Source organism: Arvicola amphibius, chromosome 9 (assembly GCF_903992535.2).
Source record: "Arvicola amphibius chromosome 9, mArvAmp1.2, whole genome shotgun sequence".
Taxonomy (NCBI): domain Eukaryota; kingdom Metazoa; phylum Chordata; class Mammalia; order Rodentia; family Cricetidae; genus Arvicola; species Arvicola amphibius.
Window position 1 is genome coordinate 7,686,721 of NC_052055.2, and position 15,265 is coordinate 7,701,985.

General features: G+C 39.8%; 1 protein-coding gene across 1 annotated transcript in view; it reads right to left on the reverse strand.

The window, feature by feature from the left end:
* Positions 1-836: 836 nt before the first annotated feature.
* The window catches only part of Angpt1 (angiopoietin 1), a 243,016-nt gene continuing 228,587 nt past the window's right edge, over positions 837-15,265 (reverse strand). The window contains exons 8-9 of the mRNA XM_042055692.1: positions 15,068-15,198; positions 837-3,245 (exon numbers count right to left, since the gene is read on the reverse strand). Coding sequence (XP_041911626.1) covers positions 3,085-3,245; positions 15,068-15,198 — 292 coding nt within the window. The 3' untranslated portion in view covers positions 837-3,084. The remainder of the gene's footprint in view (positions 3,246-15,067; positions 15,199-15,265) is intronic.

The window sequence follows — 15,265 nt, forward strand, 5'->3', positions numbered from 1 at the left end:
GATGTATGTTATCTGGGAAATTCTGTTGCTCTGCGCCAAGCACAGTTGACCTCAGCTGAGATGACTCACAGAGTAATAACTGTCCACAAGTCAGCTGGAAATGAACTGGTCTAGGGTGGTCTCAGCTGGTAAACTTGGCCTTTGTGGTCTCTAAGCTCTCGTTAGTCTGTCCTGGGAAGAGAGATGCAGAAGAAACTCTACCTTTCTAGAAATCAGGACTGAAGTTAAAGAAAGGTTGAATGGACGTGGTCGTGAAGGGAGCAGGGTGAAGAACAGAGGTAACAGAACTCCTTTCTTGTAGATAAGACTGTAACTTGCAAGTCCATACGAGGCACATAAGGCGTGGGGATGCGCTGGATTTCTCATAGGCTCTCTCCTCTTCCCTTTATGCCAAACTCAGATATTCAAATAATTGATATTTTTCCAGATCCCACAAAAAAAAATCAAAAGGTTGTCAATTGCCACATGACAACAGAACCTGAAAATTGTCAGAACAAACATAAAACCATCAAGTGCAGATGTAGGATGAAGAACTAACACTTTGACCTTTCATTCTAATGGGTCAAAGCTTTTCTATTGCCTCCCAGCATGAAATTTTTGCAAATATTGAGGCTCTAGTTCATCTGGCAATTTTACAGTGATTCCATCCTTTTGTAGATTGTGACATTAAGTTTTATAGCATATATAAATAAAACAAGATGAAGTTGCAAACATTATTTTCAACTTTATTTGAAACAAATAATGTTGTGAGTGTTATGAAGACATTTCCATAGAAACCACACAACTTTTTTTGAAGTAGAAATTGAAAGACAAAATTCTAGTATCTAATTATTTTATCCTGAAATAATTAAAAGCAAAAGCTATGAATGTCAAATTGCTACAGACATGTTGGCATTACACAGTGTACAAAATGGAATCACTAAACATTTATACTGTTTTATTATAAATAATTGGAAACATTATCTCATTTCTCAAACCCAGATAGAAAAACAGTAAATACCATGCTTTTTTCCTATTATATCACTGTATTTTTGTAATATAGATTGAGAAACAGTACACCTAATCCGAGACTGGTTTGAAAACATCTGTGGGAAAAACAACAACAATAACAGAACCACAACCACAAAAATATTCCTTTTCCTTTACCTAAATGAAAGCAAGGATTTTAGATGGAGAGGCTTAGAAGAGTTCTGAGGGAGTTACCAATGTCAGAAAACCTGTAATTCCTGAACATACCACTTGTAAGGCAAAACGGCATTGCATACAAACATATAAATATAAGAGAGACTTGATGGTAAACAATGAAAAAACCTTTTCTTAGTACCATGAGTAGCTTTATTCTCCCAGGCACGGGAAAGCCAGTGAGGCTGAGTGAGTGCAACGGTCAAGCCTGATGTGTTGAAATTTGTATTCCACAGAAAACCTTTCTTCTCCAAGGAAGCAGAACTGATGTACAACATTGTTTTCTCATTTCATAGTAAATCATGGGGATTGCATTTTTTCTGACGTAACCTTGACCATTTATAGACGAAGAGCATTGCTTGACGGAACCCTGCAGTAACATCAAGTTCTTGCAAACACATGTGTCCAAATAGATTATGCCATAGGGACATCTGAACGAAGGCACTTACAGTAGCTGATAATCAGAAGTTTCCTAGCTACATGACTGTAAATTTTTATATCTCTCACATATAAGGAATTATGCCAATTTTCTCTACTAATATTATTTTTCAAGAGAGAAAATGCTTGAAGAAATAGAGGCTGAAGGAGAAAACACAATGTGAAGAGTTATAGGTTTAATCAGGTAGTAGAGTAAATGTCTTTGAGCATTCATGTTTATGATCGTCAGCTGGACAACACTGTATATCCCAGATTAAACAGGTGTTGAGTTTAGCATGGACAGGGCTAGCAGGCTATGTACAATGGCATTTAAAATGCTTCCATTCTATTTAGACTTCAAAGTTTAACTTTATAAAGAACTGGAGCAGGATACCTTTTGTAAATAAACTTCAGCTAATTGACAAAAATTAGCACACAATATCTGGATGAAGAAATGAAGATCTACAAACATTTTAAAAATAATGATGCCACAGATATGCAAATATATGTCAGAAAATCTGTACAATGGGCTGCTCCAACTCAGGTACTCCACACACTGCTCCCCTATACACTGTCAATGAGACCGTTAGCTGCATGCGTGTTGTTTTAAGAACAGGGTGCATTTTTTTATATATGCATACACACACACAAACACACACACACACTCAGGCTCTAGACATACTTGTGTATCTGTGTATCTGTAAATCAATTTCCAATGTAAATGAATACTTTAGCACGAGAGTAATTTTTACCGGTTGTATCCATTCTTGATTATATTTTGACGCTTCTGAAAATGGCACCCCCAAAACTGAGAGTTCTTGAGTATCTTTCTACCTCGTACTGTAACCCTCCGTGTGCTGTACTGTATCATGACTTTCAAAAATGGAATTTACCCTTGAACAGAGGAAAACCGAAACCAACTATTGAATATAACACTAGAAATGGGCTTCCAAAGCCAACTAACTTTTTACCAGTTCAGAGGACAAGGCTGTTCTTATGTCACATTTGTGCTGTGATGTCAGTGTTACGTGTCAGCGAGATGTCCTGTAATGATACCATGTCACCACGGCAATCTGTCTTCAACAGATTCTGGCAGGCCTGTTCCCATTTTTTTAAAAAATGTATGTTCTTTGTTGTTTATTCTTCATTTGGTTTTATATGAAACAAGCTGCATTTATCATCAGCGTGCTATAGGTTCAAAATAAAATCCAGAAGCACTTTGAAGTGTGGCAAGCCGAACAGCTTCCTCCCTTTCCAAAGCGTGACAGTGAGCGGCCTTCTCTGGATGCAGTTCACTAGAACACAGTGACCCACGTGGACACTTTTGAAATCAGAAGGCTCCATAGTCAAGAACTTGGTGCCATCACATATCCTCTTGCTGATGGAAAGAAGACAATGCTGTTTGTTTCTGAAGCCTCCAAAAGGCTTCTCATCCGGGAGCACTCCCAGATTCCGTTGCAGATTTCCCATATGGGCACAGGGCTTTCAAAAATCCAAGGGCCGGATCATCATGGTTGTGGAACGTAAGGAGTAACTGGGCCCTTTGAAGTAGTGCCACTTTATCCCGTTCAGTTTTCCGTGGTTCTGTCCCGCAGTGTAGAACATTCCATTCAGATTGGAGGGGCCACAGGCATCAAACCACCAACCTGGAAAATGAACCAATGGGAGGGAAAGTGAGAAAAAATAGAAGCAGGTCAGGCTTAGCATTTGAGAGTAACTGTCATGATTGATGAGAGATTTCTTGGTCTGATTATTTGCAAACAGGAAGCCTTGAAACAGTACCCTCCCAGCACAAGTGTCCCAAATGACACTTGGAATACGTGTAAGTAATGAGAATGACAGAAACTCATGTGAACCAACTTTCAGTATGACCGCGTTGGGACTCTCTTCCCACCGTAATTAGGCGGAGCTTCTACACTTGGATCTTAACATAAAGTCAGGCCTAGATATAAATTCAGAATTGCACCTTACTTCTGTAACTGAGAACAGAACAGTTATTAGCATATTAGTGATGTCAGAAGCTTAGACAACTGTCACTTAAGGTAAGGAAAACATTTTCCATTAACTTCATGATTTAGTCAGGAATTGATCCTAAAATTAATCGCATATTCTAGGGCCTATAAAGCTCAAATTGTATCTAGCATATCTATAATTTATAGCTACAGGGACCTTTTGCCAATAGTGGCCACATGGGTCATTTTTATCAATATTTCATCTATGATTGTCCAAATTGTTTTCAAATGTAGCAGAAGGAAAACAAGCTGAAAATGACGTGGTGGCCCAGTGTTAGAATAACTGAACACACTACTTCTCTTTTCTTGATGAACTAAAGCTTTAAACTTTTCCTTTAAATCATAGTTCTTTTCTCCTGAAGTAACACAATTGAGGCCTTTAGGGAGAGATTTATGCCAGAGACATTCTAGAATATTTTTATTTGGATACACTTGACCTCTATTTGATTGCAGAGCTCTACCTAAGGGACTAATTGCTAACGAAAAAGAAAGTTGTCCAGCTGCTGTCTGACAGTAACATGAGCATTGTCTTGCAGAGACGTTAGAAAAAGTTAGATGAAGTAACATTAGTTCCCCCTGCTTTCAACTTTGGAAGGTGAGTGCAGCTGGGGTCTGTTTATAAAGTCACACCAGGGGCATAACAAACTGCATTCGTCATCAATCCACCTGAGGAACAGTAAGGCCTGTCTGATGGATTGTGAGAGGTCCCGAATCCATGATAGAAGGACCCAGCATGAACGTTAACACGGTCAGAACACAGGGGACAAGAAAGCTCTTGTTCGGCCCAAAAGGAGGAATTGTGTGATTCTCTCTTTCCTTTCTTATAATGAATTCCCCAACATTTGGTCAGTATTTCTAGTAAAAGCTCTTGATTTATATTGCAGAAGATATTCTAGTTTTATGGAGTTGATCTACCCAGAAAATTCTCTTGAAGGGACCAAGCTAAAACTCTAAAATGAATTCCACTTCATTGCGGTTGGGCTTTAACTTCCTTCCTTCCTGTGCAATCCCTAGGACTCTTCTGTCACCTTCCTCAATCATGCCATCTTGCCATTGTCCCTCCTCATCTCTGGAGGAAGCAAAGGCTCTTACTCGGTAAGGAAAGCGGTGAAGAGCCACAGAATCAAGCCTTGAGTTGCATTCTGTGGCTGTTGCTAAAATATAAACTTTATCTGGTTTACACAAAGAAACAACGGTTGTGGGGAAAAGTATAAAAATAGACCACAGCCTGGCTGCTAAGGGAGATGCTAGAGACTGGAGTTACTGGGCTGAATGAGCTCAGGAAAGAGAGGACACTGGTGTCCTGTGTTAAGAATGAGGCAAATCTCTCCTGTGTTCTTTATCTAATTAGTTAAACAAGTGACCATAGTGGAGAAGGCATTTTGAAGACAGTTCAGGAATATCCTCCCTGCAAGGGACACCATCCATAAGAGAAATAGTCACCCATACCTCAGAAGATTCCAGAATGAAAAACCCAGGCTTTTGCTCATTACCCTAAGGGCAAATACTTAGTATGTCACCCAGTTGGGCTTCCCAAGTAAATGGCATGCAGAGGTTACAGGCTTCTCAGTCACTGGCTATGACAGAATAGTTTCCTTTATGGAGTTATTTAGTTCACTAAAAAGATGTTTTAACGAATGCTTGCACAAAATATTTGGTCTTATTGTGTTCATACTCCCCATATACAGATATTGTTATGCAATAGTCAACATAACAGCAATCTTGTTTTCCCTCACAGAAACTACATGCAAACTGAAAAGCAAGAACAGAGTGTAAGAAGGTCATTACCAGTCATGATCAGGAACACTATAAAGAAAATAAGGTACTAAGAAGGGAAAAACAACTTTCCAAGTTTTGGAAGAAGCCGATGATTCATGAGGTCTGAAGAAAAAGAAGCGGGCAACCAGATGAAAACGAGTGAGGACTCCCACAGCTGCTGCAGATGCCAACAAGGAGATGGAGGTGCCCAGGGCAAGTGCTTAGAGACGGACAGAACCTAACTGTGGCCGGCACACAGTAAGCAAAGAGACTTTCAGGAAATGAAGCCTGAGAATGGTCCACTTAAATTTAGCCAGCCTGCTTGTCTATCACGAAGTGAAGGAGCACAATATTCTCTATCAATGGGAACTTGTGTTTAACCGAAGGAAACAGCTCTGCCAGCTGAGACGTTTAGTCAAATGTGGAGAGCTTGGACTCTGTATTGTCTGCCAAAGCCATCTTGACCATTCGAATCAGTCCAATGAGCAGGAAAATTGAGTCTAGAATCAATTCCACAATACTAATCCATGGACAAACACAGGATAGGTGTTCAACCCAAGCAACATTTCGACTTCAGGCCATTTGTATTGATAAAAAGTGTTCAAAGTTAGGAGATAGCTATTAAAACTTTGTCGAATGGAAATGGTTTGCAAATAAAGAGGCTAGAGACTCTCATGGCCAAGAAGCTTCAAAAAATTACTCATTTACCACTTACACTGGATCCAGGAACATGAATTCCTGGCCGGAAAGCCATTCGAAATAGTGTGTGCCTGAGAAGACAGGAGAATGTCTGCCAGCGGCGGGGACCGCTGAGTGCCAGTGGGGAGGAGATTCGGGGAAACAAGTAGAGGAGAGCACACAGAGCGAGTTTCTATGGGTGGGAAACTTTCTGTGAACAGTGGGGAGCCGAGAGAGCAGCCAGCTGGTAGAGAGAAAAACCTTGATTGACACCGACCTCATCAGTTAACAACTGCGGGATCCTCAGCAGCAACAGTAGTATTTGATGTGTACTGCTAGCTAATGTGTGCCGCTGACTGTGTGAAGATACTTAGTCTTTTTTGTTCTCCAAGCAACCTTACAGAGTATGACAAAGTCCATACTCGAGACATCAATGCTCCCAGAGTTTAAAGAACTCTTCTCAGGTGGCATTTGTAATGCATGGACTAAGAGCAATTATGTTGCAGCACAGTTAGAACTAAATAAGATGATCCACTGAGTCTGGCAGCCTGTACACTTCTATCTAGGTGCTTAGGACCACTTAGACATGCAGTGGTGGAGTTAGAGTGGTAACCAAAAGAGCCAGATGCTCCGCTGTGCCCTATGGGGCAGGAATGAAGATAAAGTCGTAGGTGCCAAGGTATTGTCTTATTTTTTTTTCAAGTCTAAGAGAAAAATATGAACTGGCATTCGAATGAGTACAGTTCACTCTGATATTAATTGTTTATTGATAGTCTTCATGCGATACGGGATATAAGTTTGAAGTATTGTTAGCTTTAAGGATCAGTGGGCCACAGGTAGAGGGATCGATTAGAGAGCAATTGATTGTTGGGAGCTGTGAAGCCCCAGATCCTGAATTTCTTGTAAACAACTTGTTTTCCTCTGCTCTGAGACAGCTTTCAGCTGCTCTGAGCATGAGACCCTCAGGAGTTACTGATGGCAGGAGAGTAGTTTCTGGTGGGTTTGGCTGGGGCTTGGCTATCTCTATATAATATGCCCCTGAACACAATAAAGGAGACATTCTTGGGGCATTTCTGTTTCCAGGATGACCCGTGTCTCTGTGAGTCTTTGTGTGTTTCAATCCCCAGCTCCCTTCCCAGCTCAAGAACTGTATAGTAGTACAAAGGGCTCAGGCAGGCGCTACAATTGATGACCACTAAGAAGATGAGTTAACATGACAGAAAACAGAATGTAAATATTCCCCATGAAAGTTTCTGCTTCTATATAAAATATTCTGAACTTCTATGTAGAGGAAGCTGACGCTTCTGTTGAGCAAGATTTTGATAGGTGCATTAAATTAACCTGAGTAACAGGGACATTTCTTTTTGTCAAACATTTCTAGTAGTTTCTTTTTCCCTTTTTATCTTTTTTACAAAAATTTTCTCAGCATAGCCAGTTTTACTTGTATATATCCCAATGGTGTAAAGCGCAGTCAATGAAAGGTTTACTGTGTGTGCTCTTGTACCTGCTAGTGCATTTAGACATGGATGTACAAGTGTGTTTTGGAGGGGGCATGACTGGGAAAGGGGGTGTAGGCCAGAGGTTGATGTCAATGTCTTTTGCTGATCACATTCCCCCTTTTGAGAGAGTCTCCCACTGAACCTGTCTAGACCACTAGCAGCTACAGGTTAGGTTGCTGAAATTAGCAGCTGGTGTGTAATACACTGATTGCTAGTATGAAGTTCTGCAGGAAGGCCTGCTGGGACAGAGCTGCGTTTGCATCCATAAGACATGAGACACTGCACTGTAGCAATTAGGACTGGTAAGAAATCATTAATTCTGTCTTTTGTCCTGTGCATTCCTTGCAGTAACAATTAGGAAATGCATTATAAAGTGAACTGGGAGAATGAAGAGATTGCTCAGCCAGTAAAGGGCCCAACAGAAACCAAGAGGACCTGATCTCAGATGCCCTGAACCCACATAGAAAGCAGTACTTAATCGCAACACCAGTGGAGTGGAGACAGCCAGATCCCTGAAGCTCACTGGCAAGCTAGCCTATCTAGCCTATTCATGGCTTTCAGGTTCAGTGGGATACTCTCTCAAAAGGGGGAACGTGATCAGCAAAAGACATTGACATCGACCTCTGGCCTACACCCCCTTTCCCAGTCACCCCCCCCCAACACACACTTGTACATCCATGTCTACATGCACTAGCAGGTATGAGCAGCACACACAGTAACACACGCTGAGCGGCACACCGGGAAAGACACTTCAGGCTCAACAGAACCCAGTGAGGCAAGCAGAGGGCAGAAGAAAGCAGCTTCCACTTGTCATTGCGGGGAACTGATAGAATGTCTCAAATGTTTGAAGGCTGGCAGCTCCATACGTAGGCTTTGCCAAGTATTTTTCATTATAACCTGTAACCTCATGTATATTTTAATAAGAAATCTGAGACGCATGTTTCTAATTCATTTACACTTAACTCATTAAAAGTTAGTTTTGCAATAACTATCTCAGGCTTCCCAGGACTTTTAAAATTATTTGAGCCTTTTATCTTTGAAGCAGAAAACTCACATTTTATCACTAATAAATGAAACTCTGCCCAGAACATAGGAATTGGATTTTAAACTTTCTACTCAGGAAGTTCAAATTTATTTGAAAGTCGGGAAACCTAACTCTCACAGTCCTGTGATCCTAAACAAAACGTCTCTCAGCACGTCTTTTTTAAGGTAAAACATACAGCGAAGCGGAAAGATATATCTGTGGATTTCTTCCACTCACGTTACTGTGCATAATCTAATCATCGGTATGCAGGAGCGTCTCCGCAGGAAGCAAGACTTTTCTCTTCATCAGTGAGGATGGGTGAGGCTGGGATTCAAGCGCTCTGTACCATTGCTAGCACCAAGATCATAACATAGAAGTCACTGGCTGCCTTTAGGTGTCAACCTCTTCACCCTTGCACAGCCAGCTTCAAGGGACAGTTGAGTGATTCTTGTGTATGTGAGGCAACAAGCTTTTTCAGAGGTCTGTCTTCCTTCTCTTCCTTCTCTTGTCTCTTACTCTTTCCCCTCAGGCCAAGTGTGTGTGTGTGTGTGTGTGTGTGTGTGTGTGTGTGTGTGTGTGTGTGTGTGTGTGTTGTTTCTTTCTCTTTTTGTTTCAAAGATGAAACGGTGTTTGCTCTGGCCAGCAATAGTGAATTTATTTAAATCTTGTATGTGTACTCTTATTGTCTTTCCCCTTCTATGGACTTCAGTTCACCTTTAAGCATGTTGAGTGAGGAAGTGCTTGTGAAAATAGCCTTCCAACATTTAAATACAACCCCTTCATTCCCGTTGAATGCCTTTACTCCCAACAGAGGCAGTAGAAGCAACAGGGTGACGACCTTGGGGTTAAGTACATGTGCACAGCTCAGACTTTTGACACTAGTTCTGTGAACACAGGCAAATGGCAAATGATCTAACTTTTCTGTATCTCGGATCTGGTGAAAGGAATGAGTTAGGTCCATATTTTCCCCAATCGAAAGGCTTTGGTTAGCCACGTGTGAGTTACGAAATACAGATCATTTAAGCTAATGCAGAAAGTCTGTGAAACAATCAAAGCTGGGTAAGTGTTGGCTGCATTGTGGAGTGCAATGCATATCAAGCTATTTATTTGGTAGTTTCTCACACGTAGTCAGCTACTAAACTGTGGCTGAAACATTTTGCCATCGGTATAATTATGATATGTGCAAAAGGCTAACAGATTATAATTCTAATTATCTCCTTCAAACTTGTGAATAATTTTCTTTGTTAATTTTGAAACAACAATATTGTGTACTGTAAAAATAGAAATACGATTCTAAGCATTGAGATTGGGAAGATCAATTTATTTGGAAGCCGGAAATCTAAAAATAAAACTTTAACAATTCTGGAGGTCATTCTTGGATTCTGGAATTCTTAGAGATGGTACCAATTCTTGATTACTTATCTTTTTTTTCCTGTTTGTCTATGCAAACACTTATTATTTTTATGCCTGTTCACAGGATCATTTGTGGCTCATCCATGAGTTTGCGTGTCCTCTCACAGTCTCAGATAACATAGTCATCGAAACCCTGAGTTCATGGCGTGTGCCACACCCTAACAGGATCTGGAGATACAGTGGGAAGTAGCACGCAGTTAGAATGAGGGGAACATGACTCTGTGGTCTGGTCAGGTACTATTTAAAAAGTGAGTTAGAATAAGAGGAATTCAAGGTAGATTTTGTTCACTCAGCCCCAGATTATCCACGTGAATCTTCTGGTAACATTTAAATTAATTAAATTAAAACATTTAAATTAAATGGTAACATACAATGTGAGGATAGCCTCTCATCTTGTAAAAGTTTGCCCGGCCCTTCCTGAATTATCAAAAAATGCCAACTTGACTACATTTTCCCAAGGGTTCTGTCCTTTCAACGTCATGCACCACTTGAAGAAGCAGCTAGTGTTTTTTGTTTGTCTTCGTCAAGGATAGAACACAAGCTGAAGAAGTATCTATCAACCCTGCTGCTAGCATCTGGTAAGTCCTAGGACAGACTAAAAAATTTATGTGTATGGCTTTATCCGTTCTTTTAGGCTGGAACAGAAAAATATCCCTTGTTAGCTTTAGAAAGCCATGCCTGTCAGCTGACATGGTTTATGCGTGGGAAAAGAGGGCAGAGTTTCTACCGCAATGGATTCTTTCTGACGAAGGTTAGGTCACAGTTTTACAGAGTTTCTATATTATATACTAAATATGGAAATCATATTGGAGTAAAACTTAAAAAAGGAAAGGGAAGTAAAATAAAACCATGCTGCTTGGTCTCTGTTGTTAGCAACTTCTAATAATTGTATTTTATTATGAACTTTCAGACAAAACAGTTTATATAATTATTTGATACTTAGATTGATTGTAGAACTAAAGCTTAGTAATTGAAGCTTATTTTGACTTTTAGAACTGTTTATCTGGAAGATTCTTGATTTAGTACCAGGGACTATACTCCAGGTGAAGACAAATTTACTTTAAAAATGACAGTCTAATAGTAGGAGTTCTTTTTCTCCGTAGTTTTGGATTCAGAATAATTTTTTTTGCATAACTACTTTAAGCACAATAAATACAGACAAACAAAAGCGTACATAGAGTGGCATTGCATTCGCTCTGTCTTAATGTTAAGTAGTAGTTATAATTGACCAGTTTTAATGAAACTGATTGATTGATCTCTCTGAGTTTAAGAGCGCACAGCGAAGTTCCTCCTCTTCATCAGCGCCTTCCATTTACTCCAGACAGAGCTTCACAGTTCTGTTCTCTATACAGGGAGGAGTCTATAGCAAAACTGAGCACAGATAAAATCACACGACAAAGATATGTATAAGTCCCTGTGGATAAATCATTCTATTTACTTCTTACTTGAGAAGTCATTTCAGTAGAAAACTCTGTGTCCAATATTGAAAGATATGCACTGTTGCAATAAAAAATTGTAATAAAGCATAAAATCATTCAGTATTTAAACGGGGTGGGAGAATTACTGGTTTCTTGGTAACATGGGAATAAGTTTGCATACTTGTGAGATGCTATAAAATGTTGTGCTGTCTGCTTCTGCACATGCTAATGTACAATATTGTCTCAGCCCATGGTGCGCTCCCATGTTGCGCGTACAATGTTACGCATACAAATTTTCATCTATGTGTTGTATTTGTTTTTCCTAATTAACACTACAATGACAACATGGAAGGATAGAAACACAGAACCAGAAGAAAGGCTGATACTGTTTTTACCATACCCACGCTCCAGAAAGGATCATAAATAATTCTTTAAAACAAAAGCCTTTTCTTCATTTCTTGCAAGTGTCTTTGATGGGGAAGGCACTGCCCTTCCAGCATGTCACTCCAGAAACTGACTCCTGGATGATCAGTCTGAAGTTTCTTCCTTGCTCCTTACAATTCTGCCATAATTTGTGTTTTGTCAATAAAGCTGTTACGTGCAAGGTTACCTCATTCCTTGTACATAATTTTTCTGATAACCTCTTTTTATTTCTTTTTTTTTTTTTAACTGAGATGAGCTCTAATTTGCTCAGTTCATTTTTCTAGTAGAAGTTCACTTAACCCATACTTAGAAAATGTAATAAGTTGGTTGGAAGAACTAAGGATATTAGAAAAGAAGGTACATGCTCACAATGCTCCATTTTGCATCTCTCTACAATACTGTCAGCTTTCAGTTAAGTTCATCTCCTGGTCTCCAGCATTTAACAGATGAAGGTGACAAAGACGCCACAGTCTTGGACTCAAACCCTTCCATGTTCTTAAATAAAATGCTCCAGGACAGCTAGCGAGCATTGAATCTTACTTCAGCCTTGAAACTCTTGAGCACATGACAAGCCCCACAAATTCTTACTTTCAAACGGTGAAGACTCTTGTTGCTTAAAAGAGTCAAAATCCAGCAGGAGTGAGCTCAAGCACGATGTACAACGCAAAGGAAAGGAAAACTCATCAGACAACGGAGCGGTCTGATTTCTAAGGGAGATGTGATGAGGAACAGACACGGCGGTGAGCAGCAGCTCTGTAGCACATACGTTCCAGGCCATGCTCCAGTGACTTGGACGGCTGTTGACATTCATGCCTATGATTTCCAGCTCTCAGCTCCCTAAATTCCACGGCTTAACTTTTCAGTGTGAATGGCTTTACAAGACCTGGTTTCTCTCAAAAGGATATTTGATAGGGTATTGGTGTTTATGACAAAAACACATTTACTTAGACTCTTCTAGCCCAAGCAATGAGTGGAGATTTTTCTCTTCCCAATGTATGTGTTGAATAGTGACTGGGAAGCGAATCCAAGAGTAATCATGGATGAAAGTTTCCGACAGAGTTCTGTCATGTGAGGCAGAAGTAACATCATAACCCTGAGTAGTGGTAGTTTCTCAACGACCAAGAAGTGAATTCCCTTCTTCGCACCTTGTTGGAGTAATCCTGACAGAAACATGAACACAGAGGGTGCTCTTCTAAGAACACAGTGGAAGGAACTCACTGTTGGTTGTTCAAGGACTGTATTTATTTACTGCAAAAACATATCTTTCAAAATGCAAATGGAGAATATTTCAACACTGAAACAAACATTGGCTGGAACATTCAAGTCTTTGTATGAAGCTGCCGATAATGTTGGTTATGGAAACGGGGCTGATGTGAGCCACATTCTGTGGCTATGACTTTAAAATAGTTCTGAGATATGTAGTTGATAATAATGAATAAAAATTGCTAAAATCATTCTGACAGCTGAGAACTGGAAATCACAGGCATGAATGTCATTATCTTAGGTATAGATCTCGGAGTTACATATAGGTAACTTTAATATGCTCAATGAGGTCGAATTATGATGCCAAGTGACACATTCAGAACTGAAGTATGATGTGAATGTGGATAGAAGCAGATTCATGTCATGTTGTCCTTGGTACTAGGCTGACCCTATGTTGATTTGATGTCACTGTAGGTGAATTTTTTGGTGTTGTTGTTTGTTTTTTTATTTAGACAAGGTTTCTCTGTAGCTGTGGAGCCTGTCCTAGAACTAACTCTTGTAGACCAGGCTGGCCTTGAACTCACAGAGATCCACTGCCTCTGCCTCCTGTGTGCTGGGATTAAAGGCCTAAACCACCACCACCCAGCCAAGGTGAAGTGGGTTTTAAGGTTGTTATTTGATAATGATAGCAAGGCAAAATGGCCTCCTCAAGGAAAACTTACTCTAAAACTTTTCATGGTTTTCTGTGTTCTGATAATGTGTGACAGAAATGCCAACTTAAAATTCATTTTACTGGATTTAAAACTTGAGAGCAGAGCATTTCATGGATAAAAAAAATGCGCATTTATTTACCACACCCTGTATTTTCTACTAGGTTCCCTGTGCATCACAGTAGAGAAATGACAATGTCTCTGCTAACATTGAAAAGATTTTTCTAGAGTAACACAAAAAGAATGTCAGAATGGTTGATGGTAGAAGCGCTTACTCTTATATTAAAAAAGAGAATTACAATTCTGAGAAAAAGAGCCATTTATATAAAGCCTTCACCATCTTGTTTGGAACTAACCTCGTTCCTGAGAAAACCCGCACTACTCATGACCAATATCCCTGGGTTTCAGGTTAGTGTTTTCTACACTTCCACCAATCACTGTAACAACTTCTGGAAGACTTTCGTATGTTATGTATACAGCATTTTAAAAGTTCAAGGTTTTCTTTAAATCAATAATTACGGAAGTACAAAGGCATGTTAACCTGTGAAGTTCATAGAATTCCTTTAGAGAAGAAATCAGTACAACTTGCAATAATGGAAGAGAAACAGAAAATATAAGAAAAAAAGAATATATCTGGATCTAGGAGGAGCCATTTTGCCTACCAGAGCCTCTGAGAAAAAGAAAAAAACCCTGCTCTTTCTTGGGTAAAACAGTGATTATTAAGTTTGATAAAAGTTGCAGTTATTTTAGAAGCAAATTAGAGTTTCTTTTTGAAACACTCAAAATGCTTAAAAAGATGTGGAATGATACAAAAAACATTGACTTTTTTTATATAGTGATACAATGCTATTTGATGGTGTTTTCTCTAGCATCTATTTTTTTTTTTTTCCAAAACCCTGGTAAAGCTGGTCTGAATGTATAACTTTGTTTTAAGCACATTTCTTTATTTTTGTTCTGATTTTCTGTGAAAATTCATCACCAAGAATGACTGTGATAATTATAAAGCGTCTGGAAAGAAGTAATGTTCTATATATCACTAAGAGCAACCTAGATTAATTTAAAGGCAGAGTACCTGGTGCTTGAAGCAGTCAGAATTCACTCAAATTGATGCTTAGGTTACCGCCATCACAGATGAAGGGGGAGACAAGCTTTTAGGTATGCCAGCAATGGCTTGCAGGATAACAGATAAGTCCCTGTGCAGAGCTCAGTGATCTCTAGGGACTTGCTCTTCAGTTTCCTGACCAGTAGTTCAAACCCCTTTCTCAGCTATAAGAAACCCCACACTTCAAACCAACAAAAGGCAGCTCAGGGCAAGGCCGCTGGGACTTACCTCCTGTGAGCATGAGGGCACACTTGCACATACAGTTGTCATTGTCGGCATCCTTCGTGCTGAAATCAGCTCCGTGAAGGATTAGGCTGCTCTGTTTGCCTGCTGTCCCCGTGTGACCCTTTAAATATAACCTGCAGTTAAACAGAGCGAAAGATCAGCCGCTTGGCAGAACAACGTAACCTAGACGGCAATCTATTA